Source organism: Coptis chinensis, unplaced genomic scaffold, assembly GCF_015680905.1.
Source record: "Coptis chinensis isolate HL-2020 unplaced genomic scaffold, ASM1568090v1 utg1029_pilon_pilon, whole genome shotgun sequence".
In the NCBI taxonomy this organism is placed as follows: domain Eukaryota; kingdom Viridiplantae; phylum Streptophyta; class Magnoliopsida; order Ranunculales; family Ranunculaceae; genus Coptis; species Coptis chinensis.
This window is the reverse complement of record NW_028238094.1, coordinates 515,377-531,463: the sequence shown is the minus strand read 5'-3', so window position 1 is coordinate 531,463 and position 16,087 is coordinate 515,377. Positions and strand designations below refer to the sequence as shown.

The following is a 16,087-nucleotide window of genomic DNA, read 5'->3' as shown; positions in this document are numbered from 1 at the left end:
TTTGTGAAAACATATTTTAAATAAATTTATTTATCATTTATTTTTTTCGATAATCCATCTCTTCTCCTCAAATATAATATATATTTTGTTTAACAAGAAATCAAGTTAGTGTTTAAAATAGATAGCACGAGTAAAATTGTCCGAATGATTTATATTCAGCCTTCAGAGCCAAGTTATTCTAACAGAAAACAAATATGTTTTTTATAATTCAACAATCAACATTTAACATTCAGAGGATGAGTCATTCAGCATTCATAGGCTCAGAAAAACAAACAACACCTAAGTCCAATAGTTTGGTGTGTCGTCCCGCCAAATCACAATAGTATAGTGTATAGAGTTAGCAGGTTAGCGTTTCCAAAGCCAATGGTTTTTTTCACAACCGCCAGTAAAAAAAAATGTCTAGCCACCACACACTATGCCGTGTGGCTTAGATTCCTTCTACTGTTCTACGTGCTACTCATACTGACGTGTAGACTCTATCTCGTTAAAATTGACGCTATATATAGGTAAACTTATACCGAGTTAGCGTTTTGACGCACCATTAAATAAGAATTATCGTGATATCTAGCCTTAGACGTGTAAATCCACCATAGTGGCAAACATTAGTGCGCAATCTAGTTGGTTTTTTTTTCATGCATATCCAACACAGAAGACACGAGAACCGCAAACAGTTTTTGTCTAAACATTAAAAAGGAAAAAGGAAAGAGGAGAGAAAATGTATGCAAAGACACGTAAAGAGGAACGGCCAAAAAACCATATTCTATTGAAAGTTTGGAAAAAGTTAACTTTGGCAACTCAACAACAGTTCATCAAATGCCATGAAAACGAAACTGCCAAATGACAGCCAATGCAAAGTTTTATTTCCACCTGTAATAATAATAAAAAAGCAATGGTGAGAATAGAAAGAGAATGATTATATCATTTATCATCATCAACTTTACTACCTGTACACTTTCTATACTTGCTTCTACTAGAAACTGGACTAGTTACTACTGCTACTACTACTACTACTTCATCACATCACTACAACAGCTTCTTGATTTGGTCACCAAGCTAAGCCAGGTAGTTTTTTACCACATGATGACTTTGCTTTTCACTTTTATGTCTTGGGCTTCTTAAATTCTTCATAATTATACTTCTTTCGTGTTTTTGAGACTTGGGAGTGGTCTAGTTTTGTTGAATTCCTCATAAAGATTGTTTATTTTTTGTTTCCTTGAGATCAGATTGAATTATTCCTTTGGGGCCTTTTTGATGATGTTAATATGTATACAAGTTGTGAATAAAGGGAGCTACTGCATCTGAATTTTAATAAGAATTTTGCATATAATAAGTGTTGAAAGGACATGGAAGTGTTATTTTTTGTGATTGGTTTTTATCATGATAAGAAGCTTAATTTGATAGTTTGAGACTCTGGGATTGCTTACTAATTTGCATGGTTTGGGATTTCGGGTTGCTTTTTTTGTTTGAATTCCTCACAAATTTTGGCCTTTTGTTGATCAGTTACATCTGGAGACTACAAATGGAGGTTGATATATCTCAGTGTGGTCTGGGAACGCTTGAAATGGGATTTTCTTGTTCATTCGGATTCCTAAAATAAGGCAGAAAGGTAATGTATGAAATAGTTTTTATTATTTATTTTACAAGTGAATTTCACAATACTTGTTAAATCGATTTCAAAACAGTGTTTTAGCTTATTATTGTTCGTGGGTAATAGATGGAAGAGGAAAATCAGAATCTCGGTAGTGTTTGTTATAAGACTTTTTCTATTGTTTGGTTTTTGGCAAACTGTATTCAACTACAAATGATATTGCAATTTGTCAATATACTCTCAAAAATTAATGCAGTGGGGATTTGTCGGTTTGGTTCCTTACCTGACTAGTTCATTTCTTCGGAATCATCAATTCATCATACCATTTGAAAAAACTTTAGTTCTGAAGTTCAGATACAGACTATTATTTGGTTCTATATGGTTACTTATGAAACCTTCTTCATTGTCAGGAAGAATAATAAGCAGGACCTTTGGCTGGAAGGATCTCAATCAGGGTTCTTAGAAATGGGTGTCTCAAGCTCTACACTAGAAGACGATAAGGCTTTACAGCTATGCCGTGAAAGAAAGAAATTTGTTAGACAGGCACTCGATGGAAGATGTTCAGTTGCAGCTGCGCATTTTACATACATTCAATCTCTTAAAAGTATTGGGACTGCACTAAGGAAGTTTGCTGAACCCGAAGCTACTTTTGAGTCTTCTCTGTATACTTCCACAACTGCAATCCCTGAGCCGCTTGCATTGACCATCAAGCCTCTTTCTCAACTCTCCTCATCTTCTTTGTCACAGCACGTGGATGCAGCTGAAACCTTTTCGTTGACTGCTTCTCCTCCAAACTCTGGCCGGTTTCAAGCACACCATATGAAGACCGATGTGAGTTTTTCCACTTCAGTCGAAGAGAGGCCTTTTCCTTCAAGCGGGAATTTAAGGTCCAATTCAAGTACTCCCCGGAATGAAACACCTCGATCCATTGAGAGGCCAAAAAGCACACAATCTGATGATATTCACTTCCCTCCAGAGAATCCACCTTGGGATTATTTTGGTCTTCACCCACTAGAAAGCCAGTTTTCTTTTCAAGAAGGGAGTGAGTTATATCATGCAATGGAAAATGCAGATGATATAAGACGACTTAAAGAAGAGGAGGGAATTCCCGACTTGGAAGAGGAGAAGGTTGCTTTTATTGGAGCTGTAGATTCTGAGGAGTCTGAAGACGAGTTTGAGGAACCAAATGCAGAAAATCTTGTTCAAAAGTTTGAGAACCGCAGGATATTGGATCCATATCCTACTAATGCGCCTTCTACTACACCATCTGCAAATATAGCTTCAGATACCAATGGAGAGAAAAGCAATCCCTAAGCCAAAGCCAATAAGAACGGAATCTGTAGTTGCGCCCACTTCTGTAAAGGAAGAAACTGAGGAGGAAATTGGTTCTCCAAATAAAGTTCCACCAAAAGACATCTTCTCAAGCATAAAAGAAGTTGAACATCTCTTTCTAAAAGCCTCTGAAGCTGGGAAAGAAGTTCCAAGAATGCTTGAAGCAAATAAATTGCATTTTCGTCCGATATTACCTGGGAAAGAAGGTCCAACATCTTACTTCATTATTTTTATTCAGCAGAGCTTCTCCTATAAGCATTTTATGTTATTCAAATCCCAATTCATAGAGAAACATTTTGGATTTCCGTGTGATTAGGCACAGCTTGAAATTTCAAATCAAAATAAAAGTGTTCTTCACATTTGATGCCACAGTTAAATTGGCATAAAATAGACTTTAGTGTACTTGGTATTTTGAACTAGAATTTGAACTTGTTTAAAACAAATTAAGACCTGGTATAAATCTCTTCTCAAATTTTTGTCTTGGTTTTCTAATAAGAGCAACTTTGATACTACAGGGGGATCAATGACATCTACGTTTATCAATTCATGCTTTTCGTGTGGTGAAGATCCAACTCAAGCACCAGAAGGTAAGTCAACCCCCCAACTTGTTACAAATTTGGATCTATCTGTATCTCACGAGTGTAAATGACTGAATGGGTGAATCCTTCGACAAGGATATGGTGTTAAGTGTAACCACCACATCTTTGACTATATCCTTGGTGTACCCATATTGACATGTGGTCATGGGTTGGAATTCCTTAATATCCAATGTAAGAAATAATAAGTTTTGTGAAGTATTGAAAATTTTGAATATGAATCAAAAGAAATATATGAAATTAGGTTATCATTATATATTTGTCCTCTGTGCTATTCAATCCTTGCTATTTTCCTTGTAATTTTCTGTGTTCAACCCTAAGAGAAAGCACTATTTCTTGATCTATGTAAGTGATGCTCATACTTGAAATGTACTCTTGGTCTTGTTTGAAGTTAATTAACTAATTAGGTAAGCCAACAATCCAGCATTAATGAGTTCGGACTAAAAGCATAGAGGCAATTCAATACAGTTTTTTGCAGTACACAATTGCAAATGCGAGCAGCTAATTGTCAAACATTGAACTAATTCTTCTCGTATCTCTACAAAATAGTTCCATACTCACACTATTCTCATATGTTACTTCTTATTCATCACCTGACTAAGCAATCTGTGTAACTGTAGTTACTTGGACATGATAACTCGTAACTCCTATTCATGTGCTGACGTAGTTAATTCTTCCTACTAACTATGAGGTGCATAGGCAATGAGATTGAAACTGTACAAGGTTGTTAAATGAATCACTATGAATGTCTTTCAAATTTTCAATGCTCCCTTTCTATTATTTCTGTGAAAATTTTGTACCTTCGCCTTGCAATTCCTGTCAAATAGTGAATTTTCATCTAGGTTGAGAAATCATAATATAAGTAATTTTAGTTCATCTGCATTGTTGGAGTTACCGTGATTCAACTAATTCTTGTTTATGTTTCCTTAGAGCCTTCTCCAACTGCAATAAAGTACTTAACTTGGCATAGGACAGCGTCATCTCGTTCTTCCTCATCCAGATATCCTCTTGGTTCTACTCCAAAGGACGATACTGAGGACATCAGCACTAGTACCTTTGAAACTTTCTGCATGAACTCAGGCAGTCACGCCTCAACCTTAGATCGCTTATATGCATGGGAGAGAAAGCTTTATGACGAAGTAAAGGTAAAAACTTAATTAGCTTTACCTCATTAGTAATTTTGTCAAAAATCTTTCTCAATACCAAAAAGTCAACTTTTATAAGAAAGAATGAAGTTTTATGACAAACGTAAACTGGTGCGATGCACTAGCGAGCTTGTCTCCAAGGTGAATGAGGTACTATATCTCTAGAGTATGTATCTAATTTAGGGGTTCTAGGGCATATCTTATAAAAACACACAAACAAACTCAAAATCGTTAGGGCATTTATAAGTTTTAGATTAGACTAATTTTTTGTAGATATGATCTCCTAACTATTCTAAAGATTGTCACAAATAATCAAAAATTTCTAAACTTGCCAAATATAGTATAAAAAATGGTGAAAATGAATTGTCCACAATTAGACAATTTTTTTAATTTGGTGACTACATTTGATGGGGTTACAAGTTTCAGATTTGAATAAATTTTTGTGACAATGTTTAGAGTAGTTGGAAGATCATATGTACAAAAGATTAGCCAAATCAAAAACTTAAAAATGCCGTAACAATCATGAGTTTGTTTACGTGTTTTTGTAATATATCCCTAGAACCCCTCCCTTTTGATATTAGGATAACTTTGTAAATTAGTTATTTAACTTTGAGTCGTCACTTCTCATTTTTTCTGATAAATGAGACGACTGTATATAGAAGACATAGGTGGAATCTCAGATGACTTTTTCCAAATAGTTTCTCTTTCTAAAGCGAACACAAAAATGTATGAAGATTGTTGTACTGCTATAGAACACAAAGTATGTCTAATTGGGTGTAACTCCTTAAGATATGTGGGTCACTGGGTGTTTCTTTATTAAACACAAGAAGTAGGAGGGACTTAATAGTAGTCTATAATCATTTTTATGGATGCAATTGGCACATGCCTGACAACTGAAACTTATTTATATTACAATTGACACATCCTTCTGCACAAATATTGGTTTATTATTATTTTATGTTTGACCAGAGAATACTTTTTCACTGGTCATAACACATTTGAGCTTTCTTGTTTTCAGGATAGTGCGATTATCAGAAAGGAGTATGACTTTAAGTGTAGACTGCTAAGAGAACAAGATTCCAAAGGTGAAAGTCCCCACAAGATTGATAAAACTCGTGCAGCCGTCAAGGATTTGTACTCAAGAATTAGAGTTGCAATACAAAGAATTGACTCAATATCAAAGACGATTGAAGAAATAAGGGACAAAGAGCTCCAGCCACAACTCGAGGAGCTTATTGAAGGGTATAATTTTCGAATCCTTTCAATTTCTGCTTGATACATAGACAGCACATCAAGGGGATGATTAATTGCCATAAGTTGCGGGATATGACTCTAACACAATATCCAGGTTTTGTCCTGAATAAAATATCCTTACAACAGAATGTAAAAATATATGCCCAGTCCGAATGGGTCTTGTAGAGGTCCTTAAACAACACTCAGCTATAAAGCAAATAGGAGAGTCAAAATTATATCTTATGATTTTTCATCTCAATGCATTTGTGGCATTGTGTAATTAGTAAATATCCAAATCATTTTTCATCCTCTATGTCTCTTACTACTATAGATACTATTTCGAATCTACTGTGTTTAGCAGCAACATTTTCTGTTATCTAAGCAAACCAAGTTGGTGTCATAGCTCAAATGAATCAAGGCCTGGAAAAATCCCATAACTCTGCATCTTTTTACCTTTATTTTTATTTATTTATTTTTTGTTGTTGTAAGTAATCATCAACAGTTCTTTCTATGTGGACCCACATGTGCATCTCACTTGGTGTCAGTACATCCTGATTCTATGTATACAGACAAATGTATCATTTTCTTTATCCTTCTGTTCACATCATCTTGAATTTTCTGTAGTGCATAAATTGTTTTTGTTATGAAAGGGACACAGTTTAAGATATTAACTGGTCAAAGCTGATTTAACTTAATTGGAAAGGGCGGAGTCAGGTCCTTTTTTTTTATTTGCTATGCTGGCATGTATGAAATAACTTGCAGATGCCATTGGGCAGTTGCCACTTGTGTCCCTGTTCCATATCACCCAAATGCACAATATCCCAGCTCCACTTTGATCTCTATTTATCTAATGTTTGCCATGTCGAACATTTCCATTCCAATTATTATCCTGTTTGGTTTTGGTTTTCCTAATTTCAGATTTTCAGTCGCTCATGGGCTTATAGATATATGCATGTAAAAAAAAAAAAAAAAAAAAAAAAAAAGGTAGGTAGGGGTTTGAGTGTCTGATTAATTCAACTGCTTCACTTCCTTTTCAATCTGTCAGCAAGGTAACCTCATACTTTTACTGATCGCAGGTTGAGTAGAATGTGGGAAGCGATGTTCGAATGCCACAAACTTCAATTCAACATCATCAAGGTAGCATATGTCAATGGGAGCACCAAGATATCCATTCAATCAGAATCACATCGGCAGGCTACTATCCATCTGGAATATGAGTTGAGCTCTTTTTCATCAAGCTTCACAAAATGGATCATTGCACAGAAATCCTACGTGCGTTCCATAAATGAATGGCTCCACAAATGTGTCTCTCTTCAACGACAGAAATCGAGAAGGAAAAGGAGGGTGCCAGATACGCCCTTGCGAAATCTGGGCCCACCCATATTTGTCACTTGCGGTGATTGGCTAGATAAACTCGACGCTTTACCGTCCAAAGAAGTAGCAGATTCTATAAAGGCCTTGGCAGTTGAGACCACTCAATTCTTACCAAGACAGGAGAAGCAACTGGGTAAGAGGGTGAAGAATTTGGCCTCATCACTATCAACGGCCTCTAATTACAATGTAGCAACTAGTACTCCAAGAAGGGTGGTAGAGGACTGGGATTCAGGTTTTGATCGTTTTCAAGTAGGCTTGCTGGGTTTTCTCAGTGGCTTGAGGAGTTTCGCATCGTTTTCAGCAAATATGTACAGAGAACTTGAGGATGCCATTGAAAAAGCCAAGGAAAGAGCAAAAAACAAGACATTCTGAAATCATGTGCATAATACAAGACACTACAGTATTCTTATCATCAACCAAGTGGTTTGTGCAGAAATAATGAAGCGTACCTGATGGAATGTTCACAGGGTGAATAAGAGGTAATCGGATTGGACGTATACATGTTAATAATTGCGAGGCTGGAAATATTTAATAGGCAAATATGTTGAAAAGAGGTACAGAAGAGTGGTTGTAGGCTTAGCTGCAAATCATTTCCTAGTTGTTTCAAATGAAAGTGTAAGGATATGTGAAAGATGTAAATCATATTAGTCGGGTAGAATCACTTCCAGTTACCCTGAATGTGCCACTCTTGTTCTATATTGAATTGATGTAATCATGATTATAAACATTTTTATTTATACAAACGAATGATGCAATGTGCTGGTGCTTTGGAATCAAGCCACTAAAAGGCAGTTCATTGCTTGGTTGTTGTTCTGTAGAGTATGCCCGTAGTCTAGAAGCGCATATTTGGTGCAACAAATGTTTGTAAATATTTAGTCCATATATCTCTACTACATGAGTTAGCCATTTAAGCTGTGTATCGGTTCTATCACCTCATACTTTAGCCATTTGAACCGGTTTTCCTTCTGTTATACGGTTATACAATCGCCTTATTTTGTCTTTTGTCTTTTTTGTTTTATGTTTTTCTTTACTATTAAAGAAGAGAGAGAGACCGTACCTATTTTTGTGATTTGTTGTTGTTGGTTTTTCTTAATATCAAAGAAAAGAGAGAGAGGTACCTACGTGGAACCACGTCCTCAAGGCTAGTACTATTAAAGTAGGGGTAAAAAGTTGGGTGTGTGGTGTGGCCTATTGACATTGTTCCGATTAGTTAGTTATAAATGGAGAACGTAAAAGTTTGGTGTGTGGTGTGGCCTATAGACATTGTTCCCATTAGTTAGTTATAAATGGAGAACATACCATCGATGGCTGGCAGTTCGTGGTACTAAATAGATGAGTTTGTAGTTATGAAAATCAAACAAATTGAGACAATAAGTGAATTGAGATACTAAATTGAAGCAAATTGAAAATATGTGGTACTAATAACTAGAAAAAAAAATTCGGGTACCATTTAGGAAAAAATTCGTGGTACTAAATAGTTATAAACTCAAACTTGTGAATTATGGGAGGACGGTATACCTAAATGAGCAACTCATTCTAAAAACTCGCCAATATAGGCAAGCCATTTATCGAAAATTTCTGTAAGGTGTATTAGGCGAGGTTAGAAATTTTGTTTTAGTGTTTGACGGAAGATTAACTGATTAAGTGCCAATCCATATAAGCGATTTACTTTTGTGGGGACAATTTGCAATGCTGCACTCCTGGGGAAATGGCCGTAGGGTAGGGATTCAATGCACTGAAAAGAAGTCTAGACTCCAGGCTCTACCCATGTATTACACATTTACACTAATTATTCAGAGACCGCCTGCAAACAGTTGCTTCAATTTGTATGGCCTTAGTGGATGACAAACATGTACTCATGCTAAGGAGCGTTGTTCATCTCAATAGCTAGGCCACACCTGCCTGCAATGTTGCCTGTAATTACCATTCATATTCTATACGGATGTCACTAAAAGATGTTAGTTGAAGTATTTTGCAATGATACGAAAGTTCAAAATGCTTCAGAGTATTAAACACGAATTACAGGGCAGATTGCTAGTGGGTTATAAAGCCTGGGTGTTGAAACTTGAAACCAGCACATAGAATGGAGGCTAGGCACTCAACCAGCATTCCCCCAGTACCTAGGGTCCCTAGTCCGAAGGGGAAGCGTGTGCTGGTGCGTTCCAGGAGTCCAAAGTCCTAACCAGCTGGGTGCGTGGGATGCTACATTTGTTTTGCAACAAGAGTTTATTTTCATGACCCTTTTTCGAAGCTAGAGTTGTCTTAATGTGCTTGTGGCTCACGTTAGTTGGATAAAATAAAATACAAAGCAGCCATTTGACAATGGACTAACACCAAATTATGAAAGCCACTCTTCAAGCACAAGGATCAAGTGGCTGTTATGGATTATAAAATCGTCTGATTAATTTTCTCCCTCTTCTGCAACATATGGCGGGTACTTCAATCATTCTCCAACAACTTCACTCAGCATTTCCTCCACTACTTCGATTCAACTTCCCTCTTCAACTTCAACAAGTCTCCAAGTCTACACCTCGGAACCTTCATAACAGCTCTTATCAACTCAAACCATACAACTTAGATAAACTAGATTTTCGCCTTTTCTATCGCTTCTCAAAAGAAGATTTCTTTGAAGAAGGCAATGATGACGCTGAGGATTGCAGTTTTGATGAAGCTGTTTTGCTCTTCAATACTAGAGACTATCATACATGCCATGACTTTCTTGAAAGTCTTTGGAACAAAGCTGAAGAGCCTAAAAGAACATTACTGCATGGCATTTTACAGTGTGCAGTGGGATTTTACCACCTTTTTGGACAAAATCACCGTGGTGCAATGATGGAACTTGGGGAAGGTTTATGCAAGCTCAAGAAGATGAATTTTGAGAGTGGACCATTTTATCAATTTCAGAAAGAGGTTTCTGCTTCTTTGGATTTCATTTATCAAACTCAATTGGAACTTGCTGCTTGTGAGTCGACTTATAACTTCTTCCAACCGTATTATTAATTAGCTATAAGTCCACAACTGCGTAGAATAACTGTTTACATATCTACATTTCTAGCATTACATATCCACAAGTGAGTTTTAACTGCTAATTTATGCTTATTATCGTGTTATCAAATTGCTTGTCCAACATCACCTTCATAACGAACTGTTGTTCTGTGAACACATAACTGGGCTTTGTACATCAGTATATAGTAACATGGTACTTGAAATGCTTGGTCTGACTGAAGACATTAACTGTGGATGCATGCTTGGATAAATGTAGTTATGTGTGCCCCAGGAGCAGTTTAGCACGATGACAATTTTTTTGTCAGCATGATTTCCTAAAGAGGAGGTCAATACGAACCCGTCGCTAACATTTTTCAACTATGATGCATCATTGATCTTAAATCTGCGTCTCACTTTCTAGAATGGACAGGTACAGAAGATTTATGCCTCATGATGGATGGATCAGAACGATCATACCAACTACTTGGGTCCTTTGCTGCTGGGCAGAGACTATATCATCTAGAAAGCGACATTGATGGCATTTCTTACATAGTTTTCTTTCCTGAAGGTTCCTACAGCTCTGATAAACCCACACCTACAAGAGTGAAGGTTCCCACTCTTCATGCTACAGAAGAACATCTAGTAGCCTGCGAGTATAACTAACTTAACCTTGGTGACATCTCGTGTGTATAAAGATTCGATATAGTACTTGTACCATTCTAGCTATATTGTATATTTTTCATTCGCATGACGAAAAATCTAGATAGTTTGATTTTGAATTGAAAATACACCACGAAGCACAAATAAGTTTTACCAGTCCATCAGTCACTATACGTCTATACAAAGGTTTCCCAATTATAGGCTAATTGAAATCCTTCTTCTTAAGCTTATTGAGTCTCTAATTATCTATTGTTGTCAATCAATCCTTGCTGGGCAATACCGTAGGGCTGGTAATAGACTAATAGTTACTTTTAAAGAAGATTGTGATGCTGGGTTTTACTACCCTAGCAGAGCGTCCTCGAGAAGGTTGATGACATATAGAAGCACAGCAGAAGGTTCATATTCTGAAGAATACTAACAAGAAGTATGCGAATTGCTGCTTCATTTGATACCAGCAAACAGAGATTTCGTGCACTTACAAAGATGCTAAAGAAATTGAGCATCACTTGGCAATATGCATTTCTCATTAAAGTAACTCGTCTGCTGCCAATACTGATATAAACCCCAGGTGCTTTACAAGCTCAGGACATATCACCTACCAAACTACAGTAAACACTTCATTGCTAAACAACAACTCACACGAGTCGGCATTCTCTCTCGTGATACTGTCACTGTAATTGGACTGATAACTTGTAAACTCACAAATTCTTCTATTACAAAGGATTAAGACTAGAAAGTGTAAAGATCTCACAGGCCAATCAGCTTCCTATTCAAATGCTCCACACCAGCAACAGAATGAACGTCGGTATCATGGTCATGATCATGAAAGAGAAGTGTCAACACTCCGACAAGACACAGCACTGACCCTACCAGAAGTTTATCGTTGCGCTCCACCCAGTGAAACTTGAGCTGGCTTGCTCCATAGAATGAGAGAGCCACCAGTGATGTCATCACAGTTATGGTGCTACAGATATTTACATCATTGTCAGTAACACATTATTTAGAAGACATCAACTGAGCTGATTATAATTATCTACATAAGAATCCTAAACTCAAAGATGTTCTCTACTACGAAAGCTTTAAGAGTTGAAAAGACAAGATATATTTTGCCACAACGTGATTTTTCTTAGAAGTAGGTATGATTGCCAAGTACATTACACTGAGGGCGGCCAAGGTATGGAATTCATACCCTGTTCAACATATTGTGCTACAATTCTTTTGCGTTTCCTTTAAATGTTTCTCTAGAAACTAAGTTAATGAGAGGAATCAATTAAAAATAGAAAATACAGACAACGAAAGAAACAGTACCACAAAAACGAACTCAAATTAATAAACCAAGGATAAAAGAAGACCGTCAGAGCACTCCGTAGCTTAGACCATTAAAAGTTACTTGATATTTTGTGTGTACTTATAATTTATAAGCTTGCGCCTCAAAATCGACACTACTTCATTTGAACAGTAAATAACACCATCTGAAGCTTCAATATGACACAAATTAAAAGATGGCTCATTTATTCTTGCATTTTGGGTCAAATAAAAAATACAAAAGTAAACATAAACAAAAAAACAAAAAAAAACTGATCTACAATTACCTGAATAGGAGCACTATAATTGCAAGAACCATCATAGAGGAGGAGTTTCCAACAGCAAGAAATACTGGAAGCGTTGTTGCACAAGGAGACAGTGCAGGAACTAGGACAAGGCCAGCAACAGCCATTTTCTCCATAGGGTGGTTGTGAGAATGACTGTGACCACCTTTACCAGACAAATATAGTATAACATAACCAGCCCCAAGTATTATGAGCAACAACGAAGCAAGTTTATGCACTGTTTCCTCCCCAGCAATGGTGTTTGCCATTGTAATTGCTGCTATGCCAAGAAGTGAAGTTGAAATGACATGCAAAACAGCACCAAAAGCAGCTGCACAAATTCATGAATTACAAATTGGCCAGGTTATAAATCATGCCTCAAAATATGAAAAGCATATATAGATCTACAATTAGCTCCTTTGAGATCTGAGAAAAATGCTTACTAACGAGAAGAGTTCTAGAAAGAGTCCATTTTTGAGCACGACCAACAATGGAAAAAGGCAACCAATGTGTCGGAATAAAAGAATGTAGAAGCGAAACCGTTGCAATTCCACCTATTGTTGATACATCTTTCGCGCTAAAACTCTCCATTTCATCAATCAAATTCCAGAAAACTCTCTAATTAATCGATTGAATGAATTGGGTGGTGTGGTTCAAACTTCAAAGGTAGAGGTGGAGTGTGAAAAAAATAATAGAATGCCAAAATGAGATGAAGACTCGTTTCTCTGTTTCTTTGTGTCACTTCCCGCTACCGGTTCAGTAACATATCGGTACGTTATACTCTGATATTTGGTTGAAATATCAGACAGTAATGATATTTTGGTGACAACACTTGTCCCGCACGTGCAGACTAACAAACTACTATCATCTTTACTCTGTAAAAGAAAACTCTTTTTTCTGATCTTATGTGTAATTTCACTAATTTGTTGTATTTAACAAGGGTAATAGCATCTCTAGGTGGTGCCTACATCACTTGTAGATTTGCCTCCGAAATTTGACAAAAATTTTCTCAAAATTTGAATAACTCTAGGTGGCCACAAATTTCATCCCGTGCGTCATTTGTGATGTCCGTCCTTCACAATGATCTTATGTGTAATTTCACTAATTTGTTATATTTAACAAGAGTAAGAGCATCTCTAGGTGGTGACCGCATCAAGATTTGTGACAAAATTTTTCTCAAAATTTGACCAATTCTCCAAGTTGATGTCGCCTCCAAGTTGAAAAAAGGTAAAAAAAAAAAACCCACACGACAAAAAAAAAACGAATGTCGCTAAATTGAAAAAAAAACTCACACGATATTTGTAATGGCGCGCAATATTACCACTGTCGCGTTGCATCCGCATCCAAAATCGAAAATTTACATCCGCAAATACAGCTAGACAGGTGATACTACCAGATTTGCTTCCACCTAGAATTGGTTTTTCACAAAAATTTGAATTTTGGAAACAAATTTGGAGGTGATACTACCACCTAGAGATGCTCTAAATATGTAAATATAAGATTCTAATATAATTATCTAATTAGAGTGGTCAACAAGTGCGATTGGGCTTTTGTTGGAACTCGATGGGCTTTTTTGAAACTGGACTTTGGTTGCAATTTGATTGGGTTTCTTTTGACTGGGCTTTGGTTGCAACTTTTTTTTAAATCAACATTGGCCACATGGACTTGACTTTTGTTGGGCTTAATTTCATGGCTTGGTTAAATTTCATGGCTTCATGGCTTGGTTAATTACTAGTATTATATATATAGATTCTGGGCAATCGTCTCTGAATCTAAGGTTTTTGCTGCTGGCTGGTTGAAGTCAAAGTGGGCAGTAGATATGGTGGCAGCTAAGAAGACAGTAAGCGTTACACTATTTTGCATTTTATTCGAATTGTTTAAAAAAACTGAAATGTTATTTTTATTCTGCAGAAGAAGACTCATGAGAGCATTAACAATCGATTGGCTCTTGTTATGAAGAGTGGCAAGTATACCCTTGGATATAAAACTGTTCTCAAATCTCTTAGAACCTCCAAGGGTACGTAGTAGATGCATTCTCAATAACTGTCCCCCACTTCGGAAATCTGAGATTGAGTACTATGCAATGTTGGCTAAAGTCGGGGTGCATCACTTCAGCGGCAGTAAGTTTGTCCGAATCGTTAACACATCTTCGGGTTACCTATCAAAGTATATACTCATACAAACACAAAATTCACACATGCACACTGGTTTTCATCCCAGTGTAGGATGTATTTTGACCTGTGTTATTTCTTAGTCAGTGCAGAAGATACTCGTATATTCCATATCTAGAAAGGTTCTCTATATCCTAAGAACATTCTAGAGGTGTCACTTCACTATCTGATATCTTTAGATTAAAAGTTTGACGGGGATTTTGAAGTGGTAGTGATGTCGTACTTCTGTTTTTATGCATCAGACAATGTGGATCTTGGAACTGCTTGCGGGAAATACTATAGAGTGTGCTGTCTCAGTATAGTTGACCCAGGTTGGTTGTGCTGATATCGTAATATTTATTTTCTGAAAAGAATCGTTTATCTGGTTTCTTATGTTCTGAGAATACATGTTTGCTATCTATAGGTGATTCCGATATCATTAAAACCCTCCCAGGTGATCAGTGAAAGATAAGAGACGATTAATTACATCAACTCCTTGTTTTGGTTTTCTTTCATCAGAGTGGTTTATTTCAGTATTTGTTTGTCAGAGTGAATTTAGGTAGTAGATATGCTATGTATGAAGTTTTGGTTGTGTACGGTTCTGACAAGAAGACATCTATTAGTAACAGAATTATGTTCAAGATGGTTTTAGTTTGCTTCAAAGTGATGGTGGTTGTCTGTTGCTTTTACTGCAATTTCATGGAGTAATCTGTTATGACTTGGTGATGTTTTTGGCTTCATTGTTTATTTTGATAAGCAAGTAGCAGTATTAGAGCATCTCTAGGTGGTGGTAGCATACTTTTCATATTTGAAGAAAAAGTATTCGCAAATTTCGATAATTCTAGGTAGCAACAAACTTGTCACTTCAAAATTTGGAATAGTCTTATACATTGATCATTGTAAGTTGGTTTTCGACATTACCAATGCCCCAAGTTGGAAAAAACTCACGCGACATTCCCACTATTATGGTGGCTAGACCAAATTAAAAAGGTAAAAAAAAACTCGTAGCGACATTAATTTGGAACCAAGCGAAGATCCAAATTTCAAAATTCTCTTGGTTTTGTTAGTGGTGATTCCTTTTGGTCAAAGTAAAAAAATTGGGCGACATTTGAATGGCGCGGCGACATTCTAATGTCGCCAAATCATTAATCGATTCGCGATCCAAATTGTTTTATTATGAAATCATTAACATTTTAATTCGGTGAACAAGCAGGTGATGCGATCGGATTTGCTACTACCTAGAGATGGAATTTCGACAAATTCTGACGCATTCCTTCAAATTTGAAGGATGCGACCAAATATAAAGCTACCTAGAGATGCTCTTAGTCTTATAAGAACATTCACAATGCAGATGAATATCAAGGGGATGTGACAATATTTACCTCCAAATAGTCAAAAACCTTTGCCCAATGCAAATGTAAATATCAAGGTGACT

The 16,087-nt window shown here is 36.5% G+C and overlaps 3 protein-coding genes and 1 pseudogene across 5 annotated transcripts; 3 read left to right on the top strand and 1 right to left on the bottom strand.

The window, feature by feature from the left end:
• The first annotated feature begins 914 nt into the window (after positions 1 to 914).
• On the top strand, positions 915 to 8,011 carry LOC147474300 (bZIP transcription factor (DUF630 and DUF632)). The gene is given in 8 exon segments (XM_086586383.1): positions 915 to 1,062; positions 1,501 to 1,606; positions 1,999 to 2,895; positions 2,897 to 3,126; positions 3,436 to 3,507; positions 4,447 to 4,661; positions 5,680 to 5,903; positions 6,971 to 8,011. Coding segments are annotated over 6 exon segments (2,253 nt in total). The 5' UTR covers positions 915 to 1,062; positions 1,501 to 1,606; positions 1,999 to 2,053; the 3' UTR covers positions 7,641 to 8,011.
• A 1,552-nt stretch (positions 8,012 to 9,563) lies between these two features.
• LOC147474299 (DUF309 domain protein) lies at positions 9,564 to 11,069 on the top strand. 2 transcript variants are annotated; one of them, XM_086586429.1, is made up of 3 exons: positions 9,564 to 10,230; positions 10,684 to 10,931; positions 10,963 to 11,069. In XM_086586429.1, the coding sequence occupies exons 1-2, from the start codon at positions 9,696 to 9,698 to the stop codon at positions 10,914 to 10,916; spliced, it is 768 nt and encodes a 255-aa protein (XP_086442555.1). In that variant the 5' UTR covers positions 9,564 to 9,695; the 3' UTR covers positions 10,917 to 10,931; positions 10,963 to 11,069. The 2 variants fall into 2 exon arrangements, with proteins under 2 accessions (XP_086442555.1, XP_086442554.1); XM_086586428.1 differs by having other exon boundaries at positions 9,566 to 10,230; positions 10,684 to 11,069.
• Positions 11,070 to 11,415: 346 nt separating this feature from the next.
• On the bottom strand, positions 11,416 to 13,247 carry LOC147474298 (uncharacterized). The gene is made up of 3 exons (XM_086586430.1): positions 12,946 to 13,247; positions 12,506 to 12,833; positions 11,416 to 11,877 (listed from the first exon to the last, which is right to left on the bottom strand). Exons 1-3 carry the CDS (start codon positions 13,091 to 13,093, stop codon positions 11,661 to 11,663), a joined length of 693 nt encoding a protein of 230 aa, XP_086442556.1. The 5' UTR covers positions 13,094 to 13,247; the 3' UTR covers positions 11,416 to 11,660.
• A 981-nt stretch (positions 13,248 to 14,228) lies between these two features.
• On the top strand, positions 14,229 to 15,380 carry LOC147474297 (large ribosomal subunit protein eL30-like; annotated as a pseudogene). Its single transcript, XR_015210040.1, has 4 exons — positions 14,229 to 14,342; positions 14,414 to 14,622; positions 14,916 to 14,984; positions 15,077 to 15,380. The product of XR_015210040.1 is annotated as a large ribosomal subunit protein eL30-like (transcript).
• Positions 15,381 to 16,087: the final 707 nt, after the last annotated feature.

Coding starts and splice junctions, on each gene's coding strand:
- LOC147474299 (XM_086586429.1), top strand. CDS start 9,696: ATGGCGGGTACTTCAATCATTCTCCAACAACTTCACTCAGCATTTCCT. Junction 10,231..10,683: donor TCAATTGGAACTTGCTGCTT/GTGAGTCGACTT, acceptor TAGAATGGACAG/GTACAGAAGATTTATGCCTC.
- LOC147474298 (XM_086586430.1), bottom strand. CDS start 13,093: ATGGAGAGTTTTAGCGCGAAAGATGTATCAACAATAGGTGGAATTGCA. Junction 12,834..12,945: donor TTCTAGAACTCTTCTCGTTA/GTAAGCATTTTT, acceptor GAATTTGTGCAG/CTGCTTTTGGTGCTGTTTTG. Junction 11,878..12,505: donor ATTATAGTGCTCCTATTCAG/GTAATTGTAGAT, acceptor AAATATCTGTAG/CACCATAACTGTGATGACAT.